The sequence below is a fragment of the Chaetura pelagica genome, unplaced genomic scaffold, assembly GCF_000747805.2.
Source record: "Chaetura pelagica isolate M959 unplaced genomic scaffold, ChaPel_1.0 scaffold1366, whole genome shotgun sequence".
Lineage (NCBI taxonomy): Eukaryota > Metazoa > Chordata > Aves > Apodiformes > Apodidae > Chaetura > Chaetura pelagica.
This window is the reverse complement of record NW_009953581.1, coordinates 87,495-99,944: the sequence shown is the minus strand read 5'-3', so window position 1 is coordinate 99,944 and position 12,450 is coordinate 87,495. Positions and strand designations below refer to the sequence as shown.

Sequence of the window (12,450 nt, the reverse complement as noted above, 5' to 3'; positions counted from 1 at the left end):
GCTGCTCCCAGGCTGGGAGATGGGGTAGATAGCTTATCTCCAGGAGAAGAAGAGGTGTCAGCAGAAGAATAGGCCTGGGCTGGCTGGTGAGGGCTGTTCCCAGCACGTCCCTGTCCCAGGAAATGGGGCAGCCAAGGTGCCAGGATATAAAACAACCAAGGTTTTTCCCCTCCTCCAGCCCAAATCTGGCTGCTTGGCACCTGGGGTGACCTTTAGTCAAAGCTCTCAGGACCATCTCTCACATTTGGGTGCCTGGAAAGAGGAGCTAGAGCCATCAAATCCTTCAGATGATCCTGGATTTAAAGCCAAATCACCCCAGCACAGGTCTTGCCCACCTTTCAAAGGTGACTTTTCTAAAAAGCAGGGACAAGCTGCTGAAAAGCAGCCCCCTCCAAACAAGGCCCAGTCATTCCTCCCAGGAGGAAGAAGAGCTGTTGCTTCTCCCCAGTCCTCAACGAGCTGCTGCAATGAAACAGAGACCTGATCTGCAGTGGAAAGGATGGCAGGGTAGGAAGGGGTTGGGATGGTGGCAGCCTTTGTGACCTGGAGGACACCTGGTGCAGTGAGGACAGGTCTCAGTGACCTTCCTGGGGGCAGCCTGAAGGATGGGGACACCTCTCCCAAAAACGTTGCAGCCCCCAAAAAGGGCAGCTGAAGGTTTTTGGCTGCCCCTGGGGTTCCCCTAGGGCTGGCACCATCCCTCAGGAAGGTCCTCAGGAACCACTTCTCTTCTAGGTGAGGACCCTCTTTGTCAGTGGGTTGCCTCTGGACATCAAGCCCCGGGAACTTTACCTGCTCTTCAGGCCCTTTAAGGTACCAGATTTGGGGTGTGTGTGTGTGTGTGAGGGAAGGGGGGGGCTGGACTTGTGGGTCTGGCCCTCTGCCCTATCCCCATGGCCCCACTAACCTTGGTGGGACATGGAAACCTGATGGTTCCCCCACCCAGAAAGTCTAATTCAGGCATTTTGTTCACAGAAAAGGGGTTCTGCACCTTTTTGCCCCAAATAAAGCTCAGGGAAATGGTGCCAACACCTGCTTGGGTCGCAGCTAAAACCCTGATAATAAAATCATGTTGTATTAAAAATAAAAATATAGAATCCTAGAATCATGGAATGGTTTGGGTTGGAAGGGACCTCAAAGATCATCCAGTCCCAACCCCCCTGCATGGGCAGGGACACCTCCCACCAGCCCAGGCTGCTCCAAGCCCCATCCAACCTGCCCTGCAACACTGCCAGGGATGGGGCAGCCACAGCTTCCCTGGGCAACCTGGGCCAGGCTCTCACCACCCTCACACTCCAGACTTCCCTCCTCATGTCTCACCTAAATCTCCCTCTTCCAGTTTTAATCCCTTCCCCCTTGTCCTCTCCCTCCCTGCCCTTGTCCCAAGCCCCTCCCCAGCTTTCCTGGAGCCCCTTCAGGCACTGGAAGGTGCTCTAAGGTCTCCCTGGAGCCTTCTCTCCTCCAGGCTGAACGCCCCAGCTCTCCCAGCCTGGCTCCCTAGGGAGGTGCTCCCACCATCCAGGGGAATTCCACCCACCCCCACCTTCTCTCTCCTGTTCTTGCAGGGCTACGAAGGGTCTCTCATCAAACTCACCTCCAAGCAGGTAGGAGGAGCAGCTCCAAACGGGCCCAGCATCCCATCCCCTGCTCCCACCTTCCCTTGCCTGGGGGGTTTAGGGGGGGTTTGCCCTTCTCCTCTCCCCACCAACCCCACTGATGGCCCCTCCTGTCCCCCCCCCACAGCCCGTGGGCTTCGTCAGCTTCGACAGCCGCTCGGAGGCAGAGGCAGCAAAGAACGCCCTGAACGTGAGTTCTGGGGTCTTTACCCTTCTCCTCCCCATCCCTGGATCCTCTCCCAGTTCCCAGCGTGTGCGTCTCCTGCACGGGCTGGCCCCAAAACACCCCCAGATCCTTCCCTCCTGGTTTGGGGGGGCTGCAACCCTCTCTCTCCCTGCCCGAACGAAAACCCAAATATTTAAATCTACATCCTGTACCACTGCCTCCTCCAGGAAAAAAACAAAACCAAAACCATCCCAGCTGGGGCTGCAAAAGAAAAAGCAAATTGCACTTCCCTTTCTCAGCTCCTTCCTACCTGGGTGGAGTTAACCTCCTGAAAACAGGGGGGAGAACCTCCTGTAGCTCCTTCAGTTCCTCCCCGGGTTCGGGTTTGGTTTCTTTTGTGATTCACTTTTCATTTCTTCTCGTCTTCATTTCCAACAGAAAACTTTTATTCTTTATTATTGTTATTATTATATTTTTCCCCTTTTTTCTTTTATTTTTTTTTCCTTTGGCTCCCCTAAATCCACCTGGGTAAGAGCCCATGGGAATACCAAGTGTGTGGTGCTGACGGGTCGAGGTGCGGGGAGGAACAGGCCCAGGCAAATCAGTTCATTTCAAGGCTGGAAGTCCTAAAAAAAAAATATATATAGATATAGATATAAATGAGCTACATCTAATTGGCAGGTGGTGTTTGTTGTGCTTGTGGTGGGTGCTCGCCCACCCTCCCTGGCCTCCTTCCCTCCCTGCAGGGCATCCGCTTCGACCCCGAGATCCCGCAGACCCTGCGGCTGGAATTCGCCAAGGCCAACACCAAGATGGCCAAGAACAAGCTGGTGGGGACCCCCAACCCCAGCACCCCCCTCCCCACTGCTGTACCTCAGTTCCTCGCCCGCGAGCCCTGTGAGTACCAGCTCCCCCTGGGGTGTCCCCATCCTGGGGGCTCCCTGGGGAGTCGCCCTCACCTGCATTTTCCTTGGGAAAACCCCATATCCAGGCAGTTTGATGGTGGAGGGAGTTCCAGGGGAGGGTGGTGATGGGGAAGGTCAGGTCCACGTGGTGGCACATGGTGACCCAGGGTCCCCAAAGGCCCTGGAGGGGACCCGGGGGAGGTGGCAGCCAGCAAGCAGGAGTGGGACAAACCCTTGGTTCTGCTTCCACTCTGTGTGTTTTGGGGCTGGGGTCTCAGTGGAAACCTCAGCCACGGTACCAAAGGTCCGAGGCAGGAAGAGCCGCTTCCATTTCTGCCACCAGCACCACCAGTTCCCCCCCACCCTCCTTGCCTGGCTGGTGACCCCAGCTCTCCCTTCTTGTCTTGCAGACGAGCTCACGGTGCCCGCACTTTACCCCGGCAGCCCTGAAGTCTGGGGGCCCTACCCTCTGTACCCAGCGGAGTTGGCACCTGCTCTACCTCCTCCTGCTTTCACCTACCCCGCTTCGCTGCACGCCCAGGTAACCCCAGACCCTCCCCCCACCCACTGCTGTGCTCATCCCCCCCCCAACTCTTCCCTTTCCTCCCCCCCTCCTCACCTCCTCACCTCAACCTCTGCCCAGCTCACGGGCACTTTTTCCCACCCTGTCCGGCAGAGAGGGAGGGACGTGGGATGCTCAGTGGGGCTGGGATGTCCCCATCACTCCCCACCTGGCACAAGGTATTGGGGGGGTGGTCTCAAGCCCCTGGAGCATCTCTAGGCTTTGTTGGATGCGGGGTGTGAAGTGATTCCAAACAGGGAGGGGAGGGGAGCCAAGGCAGGAGCAGTTCCCAGGAGTTTTCCCTCTGGCTGCCACCGCTGTTAAAAATTAACCACCCACCCTAAAAAATTAACCACCCGCCCTAAAAAGTTAACCACCCACCCTAAAAAATTAACCACCAACCGCCCCAGGAGAGGAGCAGGGAATGGAAGTGGTGGAGGATTCAGAGTGCCAGCCTTGGGGATGTTTCCCAAGTGGGAATGCCAGGAAGAGGTGCCCGTTGTGGGTTCTCCCCCTCCCCCAGCAGCACTCGATGCCATCCCAGATTTTGCTCCAGCTGGGCAGGGAGCAGGAGGAGCTGAGCACGTGGAAGCAGATTTGCTGGAAAAGCTGCATCCCAAAGGCTTTTGGGCCCTGGCCCTGCTGGGATCCAGGGGCTGGTTTGGGCATGGATGAGGAAAATTGCTGGGCCTGCAAATCCAGCCTTTGGATGGAATTCCGGCTTTTTTTTTGCTCATAGGAAGCCTGGGAATAAATATTATTGCAGCCACGTCCCTGCCTTGTCAAATAACCCCCTTGACAGGCAACACCTGCACGCTGGGCAGTGAGGTGTGAGGAGGGTCCCAGGGCTCCCCAGGAAGATCCAGGCTGGGATCTGATGCTGGAAGGGCAGGGGGAAGCTTAGGTGCTTGGGATCTCTCCACAGCTCCCTGAAAGGAGGGTGTAGGGAGGTGGGAGTTGGGCTCTTCTCCCCAGTGAATAATGGCAGGGCAGAGGAAATGGCCTGAAGCTGCACCAGGGGAGGTTTAGACTGGAGATTACAAAGAGTTTCTTTACCCAAAGAGTGGTTGGACAGTGGAACAGGCTGCCCAGGGAGGTGGTGGAGTCACCATCCCTGGAAGTGTTTAAAAGGAATGTAGATATAGTGCTTAGGGACATGATTTCAGCACTGAAGGGGTAAATCAGGTTATGGTAGGGGGATCTAGGTTATGGTTGGACTTGATGGTCTTCAAGATCCCTTCCAACCAGGATGGTTCTGTGATTCTATGATCATTACCAGGGTGGTGGGGCCCAGCACCCAGCTGTGTTGGGCTCTGCTGTGCCCCCAGGTGTGCTGGGGGCTCTGCAGGTGCTGCAGCCCCAGCTCAGCCCAGCGCTCTCACCGCCGGAACGGGCGGCTGTGCCGCTGCCATCCCCCGGGAACGAGGGGATCCGGGAGGCGGGGGTGCCCACCGGGCTGGGAGCCCCCCAGCCCTCTCACCCTGCACCCTCCTGTCCCGGCAGATGCGCTGGCTCCCTCCCTCCGAGGCCAGGTCCCAGGGCTGGAAGTCCCGCCAGTTCTGCTGAGCGCCGGGTGAGTCGCCGCCTTCCCGTTCCCACTGCGCTGGGAAACCCGGGTGACACGTCCCCCCAGCCCTCCTGCCACTGCCCACGAGGGTCTCCAGCAGCTCAGAGGGGGGTGGGAATGGTGTGAGATCCAACCTGGGTCCTGCACTTTGGCCACAATCACCCCAGGCAGCTGCAGGCTGGGGGGAGAGGGGCTGGAGAGCAGCCCAGCAGGGAGGGAACTGGGAGCACTGGTTGGTAGCCAGTTGAACATGAGCCAGCAGCCTGGCCAGGTGCCAATGTTTTTTGGGGCAGCTCTGGGCCCCTCACTGCAAGAAGGACCTGGAGGTGCTGGGGCAGGTCCAGGGGAGACAACAAGGAGGAACCAGAGGGAAAGTCTTGTAGGGATGGGCTGAGGGAGCTGGGGGTGTTCAGCCTGGAGGAGACTCAGGGGGGACCTTCTCACTCTCTTCAACTCCCTGAAGGGAGGTTGTGCTCAGGTGGGGTCGGGCTCTTTTTCCAGGCAATCAGCAACAAGACAAGAGGGCCTGGCCTGAAGCTGCTCCAGGGGAGGTTTAGGTTGGATATCAGGAAGCACTTCCCCATGGAAAGGGTGATCAGACATTGGGATGGACTTCCCAGGGAAGTGGTGGAGGCACCATCCCTGGAGGTGTTCAAGGAAAGGCTGGAGGTGGCACTTAGTGCCATGGTCTGGAGATGTGGGGGTGTTGGTCATAGGCTGGACCTGATGATCCCAAAGGTCTTTTCCAGCCTTGGTGATGCTGTGAAAGCAAAGGAGGTTGGGAAGACACACTCTGCAAACAGCCTGGCCTTCCGTGGGTAGGGAAACAAGGAGGATCCCTGTGGATCTGAGGAGGTTCTGGTCACTTGGCCCCTGTGCTGTGGCACCAGGCTCAGCCACCCGGGGAGAGCAGGAGGAGCAGCCCTGGCTCAGCCCACCTCAGGCTTGGGGCCACAAAGCCCTTCCTGCCTATTTTAGGCTCAGCTGATTAAAAAGAGGGAGTGGGGAGGCTTTGGGAACCTGTGGCTCTTCCAAAGGCTGGAATGTGCCAGTGTTTCCAGCTACAATGTGAGCAGAGCCGTGTGAGGGGCAGGGAGATGAATAAATCCCTGGGAACAGGTCCCACCTGCCCTGCAGCAACCCCAGGAGCTGTGAGGATGGAGGGTGGGGAAGCTCCTGACTCCCTGCCAGGCTTCTCCAGCTGGGAAGGGCCAGGGCACAGCCCAGGGAAGGGGTTTGGAGCCCATCAGGGCAGGGTTTCAGCTGCCAACTGCTTCCTTTGGGAAGCACCAACCACAGCCATCGTTGCCCCATCCCTGGCAGTGTTGAAGGGCAGGTTGGATGGGGCTTGGAGCAGCCTGGGCTGGTGGGAGGTGTCCCTGCCCATGCAGGGGGGTGATCTTGAAGGACCCTCCGAGTTGTGTGCTGCTATGGAAAGACCCTTTCCCCTTGGCAGGGGGACCCCCCAGCCCCCCCTCACCCTCCGTGTCCTCTCGCAGGTCTCAGGTGTGTGATGGTGGCCTACACAGTCAGTCTTGTGGGTATTAAAGGAGTCTTCCAAGGTGGCTGCTGGGTTGGCCTGCTCTCCCCAAAACCACAGTGTGCTGGTAAGGCCACAGGAATTGGGACACACACACACACACACACACACGTGGCCCCGTGGGCTTTGCTGCCTTGGGCAGGGGGCAGAGGGGTGAGGAAGGTCCCGTGATGTCCAGGAGCATCCCTTGGCTTGATCCCTGGGCTGCTCCTGCTCTGCCATTCCCACCTTTCTCCCTGTTATCTGGAGCAGCAGCTTGGCCAGCCCAGGAATGCCTCTGGGCTTTGAATGACCCCTGGTAATCTCATCTCCCTGCCCTCCTCACTTCCTGCCTTGGATCAACACTGAGCCAAATTCCTCCCCAATGCAAAACTCAACTCAAAATTTAACTCTCAGCTTCCCAAGCTGCTGCCTCCTCAAACCCCAGGAGCCTGGACACGTTCCTGTGTGACCTGCCCCAGGTGTTCCTGCTGCAGCAGGGGGTCTGGACTTGATGATCTCCTTCCAACCCCTGTGATTCCGTGGGGAGAAGCAAACTGGGACCAGTGGGGTCCTTTCTCTCTGCCTGATGCCCCTGGGGTGCTGGCAGCCCCCCAGCTCTCCTTGCAGGCATCTCCCACCTTGCCCATCTCCTCCCTCTTCCCCAGGCTGGGGCAGCTTCCCCACACGGGAGCACCGAGGAAGAAGAGCTTAACCACTCTGCCTTCTCCACCTTTCCCCAGCCCCAAAATTGTGGCTGCTTCATGTTTTGCTTCCTCTTTGTTTGTTTGGCTTGTTTTTTTAACACCTCCCTCTCTTGTTCCAGGCTTGACAAACCAAACCCAAAACCTCACGTTCGGATTCCTCCAAGACTTTCCCACAGCCTCTATCACACATCTGCCCTCCGAGGAGAAAAGCAACAAAAAAAACCCCCATGCCTAGTAATAATATTTTTTTTTTCCCCTCTTTTTACACTGTATATTTGTAAGGAAGAGTGTGTCACTTCTGGTTGGACAGGCCTTGCTGGAGCCTTTGAGAAGCCCTTTGCAAACCACAGCAACGACGGGCGGCGAAAAGAAAAACACCCCAACAAACCAAACGAGCAAAAAAAAAATAAATGAGAGCAAGTATTTTTGTACCAAACCTCCTCAACCGGGACAATCTTACACTGGGTCGGACCACAGGTTGTGTATGTTTTTTTTGTGCTTGACTTTGGGAGGTGGGTAAGGAGGAGCCTCCACCCCCCACTGCCCATGGAAGGGGTGGACGTCGCTGCGGGCGCCGGGACGGCTCCCTCGGAACTGTGCCCCGACCAGACCTCTGCAGCCACTTCCAGGATTACCCTTTTCTTCCCAGTTGTACCCAGTGACAACCGGGCAGGACAATGGGAATCTTCCTTATGGTGATGGTGGTTTTTTTCCCCCCCCCCCTTCCCTCGGGGCGACGTGACCAGCGAAGCTCCGGCGCGACGGTTCGGATCAGGGACGGGCAGAGGTGCCCACGTGTGTGGCAAGGTGACAATTTGCCTCCTCCTCCTCCTCCTCCTCTTCCTGCCATGGCTGCTTGAAGTTGTTACAGGCAACGTAAACTGCTGTATGAGAGAAAAAAAACCAAAGCACCAACCAACCCAACCAGCTCTGGGTTTGCCAGCCTCCTCGAGGTCGGGTGCGAGTCCTGAGCGAGCCGAGGTGGGATGAACCAGTGCTGGGATGAACCAGGGTTCCACCACCAAGGCTGTGCCAGCAGCTTGTTGTGGAGCACTCCTGTACATTCCCACGTCTCCATGGACAAGACAGGAGGCTGCTAATACCCTTGGGGCAGTACCCACAACCTTTACAGAGACTGTACCAGCAATGAGACTCCTTGACAGACTAGGCTTCTCCTCCTCCTTGCTCTGGGAGGAATCTGGAAGAAGAAAGAACCTAAATCCTCCATCAGGATTCTGGCAACATTTATCCTTTCGTTGCCTTTTCCCCCTGACCCTGTCCCTGCTGCAGAGCACACCCAGCTCAGAGCTGCCTTGGGCTTGGCTGGAGCTGGTTTCTCAGCTGAAGACACAGGGTGACCCCAAACGTCGTCCTCACCTTTTTCTTCCTCCTTCCTGCTAATTCTGTGGGTGGGCGAAAAACAGGAGCCAGGGTGGGGCAGGGGATGAGGTGGTGCAATGGGCAACTGTTCTGTCAGGGTCTTCTGGAAGAAGTGGGCTTCAGAAAACCCACGTGAGAAGAAACCAGTCCCAAGACAAACCTCTGAGCAGCTCGGAAAGTGAACGCTACCGGCGTTCCCAAGCGACGGGACTGACTCTTTCAGCCAACTATTTCCTGTCCCTTTGTCTCGTGGAGAGGAGAGAGGCTTCCACATTGTCTACTCTGCTTTTGGAAATGTGTTTAAAGGTACTTTTTCTATTGTAATTTTGTAAGAATAAAGCCAGTGATTATTGTAAGTCACGCGTGGAGCCCCTCGTGTGCTGCGTCGGGCCCCTCAGGCAGAGCCCATCATCCTGCCTGGATCTGCAGGAAAGCTCCAAAAACCCAGGCTGGAAGGATCAGCAGGCTTTAAAGTAAACGACTCCCAAGTTTACCAAGATGTTATCAGTTAAGTTTTTAAACCTACTCATCTTGGCAGGAGCGAAGCTGCAGTTTTCCATGAGCTCAGCCACAGCAGAAGCAAAACGTCACCTAGAGACCGAGGGCCAGATTGTTTTATTGATTTATTTATTTTAACAAGCTGAGACTTTTTGAAAAACTTGGGTCACAAGCCCGAGCTGGAAATCCCTCCTCCTGCCTCTGCTCTGCCCCTGCCCTGATAAAGGTGACCAGTGTCCCCAGGAGGCTCAGCCAACAGGCCAAGGCTCCAAAAACAAAGCACCAGCAGCAAACACCAGCTTAGCAAACACAGCCTGGAGAGTGGTGGGTGAAGGACATGACTAAAGCAGGTTCCAAACTGCCCAGGGTGGAAGAAACAGGCACTGCAATCCCAGCTGGTGGGGATTTAAACTCTTCACAGCATCACAGCATGCCAGGGGTTGGAAGGGATCTCTGAAGATCATGGGGTCCAACCCCCCTGCCAGAGCAGGACCAAAACCAAACTATCACTCAGATCACTCAGAAAGGCATCCAGGCAGGTCTGAAAAGAAGAGGAGACTCCCCAGCCTCTCTGGGCAGCCTGGCCCAGGGCTCTGTCACCCTCACAGGGAAGAAGTTCTTCCTCATGTTGAGGTGGAACTTCCTGGGCTCCAGTTTGAATCCATTGCCCCTCATCCTGTCCCAGGGCACAAGTGACAGGAGCTTGTCCTGCCTTCTTGATGCCCTCGTGTATTTATAGACATTAATCAGATCCCCCTTAGTCTTCTCTCTTGAATAATTTCTTTCTTTTAAATCTCCCCCTAAGCCAGAAGATTTTCAGCTCTGTGTCCCCTTTGCCCGTGGTGACCTTTCCCCAGGCAGCCGGGGGAACATTCCTTCCCTCTGACCATCAGGGCACTTACAGGAAGGCTGGAGCTGCTTGGCTGCCACCAGCAGATTGCAAAACAGGGCCAGGGACTCCCAGGCCACTGCTGGCATCTGATCCCAGGGATAAATCCCACAAAACAGGGCCAGGGACTCCCAGGCCACTGCTGGCATCTGATCCCAGGGATAAATCCCACAAAACAGGGCCAGGGACTCCCAGGCCACTGCTGGCATCTGATCCCAGGGATAAATCCCACAAAACAGGGCCAGGGACTCCCAGGCCACTGCTGGCATCTGATCCCAGGGATAAATCCCACAAAACAGGGCCAGGGACTCCCAGGCCACTGCTGGCATCTGATCCCAGGGATAAATCCTGGGGGAATATGAACAGGCAGAGCTGGAAAAACCCAAACTGAGAACATTTCACCCCCTCCTTGTTTCCACTTTCCCAGTTTCTCCCCATCCCCCTCCCACCGACTCCTCCTTCTGCATCCCTGAATCCTGAGTGGTGGAGGCACGGGAAGAAGATGGGAAGAGCTGGATCTCCCCGAGGGTTGCAGGGGAGGGCAGGCAGCTCTGGAGGCAGCAGGGACCTGGGGATGGTGCCAGTTGGGAAAGGGAGAGCAAAGGACAGACGGCGCCTGGACTGGGGCAGGGAGGAGGAGGGAGCCCAGTCCTGCTCCTTCAGGCCTCCTTGGAGAGGGAGGGAATGAGAAGGTTGGGAGAAGAAAGATGAGTTAGCACTGGGGTTTGGCCAGGAGGCTTGAGAGGCTGAGACAAGGGCTGGGAGGGGAGCTGGGGGCTGGGAGGGGAGCTGGGGGATGGCCAGGGTGGCTGGGGCCAGGGAGAAGCAATCCCTGGGGATTTGCTCCTCAGCTCTCCAAGCCTGGAGAAGCAGAGAAGAGGCAGGCAGGCAGGGTCACTGTGCTGCAGGAGAGCAGCCAGGTGAGGCTGCTCCTTGCTCTCCCCACCAGCACAAAGAGGCTCCCAGTGCCTGGGAAAGGAGGCAGATCACTGAGCATCCCCACTGCCCTGGGAACCACGGGGATAAGTGCACACAGGGGTTTAGGATGAAGCTTTTCAAATGGAAAGAGAGCAGATTTAGAGGAGATATTAGGACAAATTGCTTTGCTGGGAGGGTGCTGAGAGCCTGGCCCAGGCTGCCCAGGGAAGCTGTGGCTGCCCCATCCCTGGCAGTGTTGAAGGGCAGGTTGGATGGGGCTTGGAGCAACCTGGGCTGGTGGGAGGTGTCCCTGCCCATGCAGGGGGTTGGGATGAGATGATTTGGGGGGTATAATTCACCCCAGGTTGATGAGCAGGGTGCTGTGGGTGTGTGCCCTGCTCCCTCAGGCTGCTGGCACAGCCAGGCCTCAGCCAACCTCTCAGCACCACGTTCTGCCTGGCTGCCCTGCTGGGGCTGGAAACCAAGATGACAGTGGAGCTTAAAAAGCAAAGCTAAGAAGCACCATGAGCAGATCTCTGCACTGCTGCTTCTAAACCAGGGGGCTGGCAACCATTAGCAGAGCCTGGGCTTCATCTCTGCAGCCTCCATAATTAATAACTAGCTCAGGGGGAACAGAGAACACAACATAACTGATGGAGGCAGGAGGAAATCGCTCGAGTCCTTCAGGCCTTGGATCTCAGCCCAGAAGTGCAGGTATAGTAAAAAAAAAAATCCACTTAATGGAAGGGCAACCTCCTGCCTTAACCATCCTTCCTCCTTCTCCCCTGCTGTGCTTGCCCTCTGCAGAACACCCAACACGTGGATCCCGAGCACAGCAGCACTGGTGGGTTTTCAGAGCGCCAAGCAAAGCAGCAGGAAGCAGGAGAACTGCTCTGCCAGCAAGGAGGGCAGCACTGCAGGAACCAGGGCTTGGAGCACATGGGTCAAAGGGCTCACAGGAGGTCTCAGATCCAACCTCCCTCTTGCAACATGATGGTTTGTCAGTAACAGATCTGGGCAGTTTGGTCTTTCCCGGGTGATGCCTGAAACCCCTATGGCTGGAGACATCTCCCCACCCACATTCTTTCCCAAATATCCAAGCTGAACTTCCCACCTCCTTGCTATGACATCACCTGCCACGGCTGCCAAAGACAAGTCTGACCACATCATCTTCCTGCCTGCCCCTCATATTGCTGTCCCTGTGATGAGCCAGGCCCACAGCCACCTCATCACCACGCTGAGCTGTCCCAGCTCCACACCCTCCTTCCAGGACCTCTTACCCCCAGCCCTGACCAGCCCAGAAGCTCCAACCAGACACTTCCCAGTATCCCCCTTGGATGGGGTGGGGAGGCCCAAACTGGACAGTTTCCAGGTGTCACCTCCCCAGCACTGAGCAAAGAACCAGGAGCCTCCCCTGCTACAGTGGCCCCTCACTGGGGAACAGAGAAGCTCCAACTATGCCATACCCAGCACAATGGAGAAGATGCCTTCATGCCCAGACAAGCCCTCTCCTCTGGGGAACTGCCACCCTTTCTTACCTGCTTCATGGGGGTGGTCCAGAGAACCTGTGCTGAGCTGACAAGACAGACTCAGTTAGGAATGCACCTATGGAGCCAGGACAACCAGCCAGGACAATCCCTGCTCCCCAGGAGGAGATGGAGCCACCACAACAACCAAATCCCAGGCTGGTGCAGCACCCCCAGAGCCAGGACTGGCTGTACCT

At 56.6% G+C, this 12,450-nt stretch overlaps 1 protein-coding gene across 1 annotated transcript in view; it reads left to right on the top strand.

Moving 5' to 3' along the window:
* RBPMS (RNA binding protein with multiple splicing) overlaps positions 1 to 4,815 on the top strand; it is a 12,083-nt gene extending 7,268 nt beyond the window's left edge. Inside the window, exons 3-9 of the mRNA XM_009999762.1 lie at positions 47 to 54; positions 736 to 813; positions 1,566 to 1,604; positions 1,744 to 1,806; positions 2,529 to 2,679; positions 3,098 to 3,228; positions 4,753 to 4,815. Coding sequence (XP_009998064.1) covers positions 47 to 54; positions 736 to 813; positions 1,566 to 1,604; positions 1,744 to 1,806; positions 2,529 to 2,679; positions 3,098 to 3,228; positions 4,753 to 4,815 — 533 coding nt within the window. The remainder of the gene's footprint in view (positions 1 to 46; positions 55 to 735; positions 814 to 1,565; positions 1,605 to 1,743; positions 1,807 to 2,528; positions 2,680 to 3,097; positions 3,229 to 4,752) is intronic.
* The last annotated feature ends 7,635 nt before the right edge of the window (positions 4,816 to 12,450 follow it).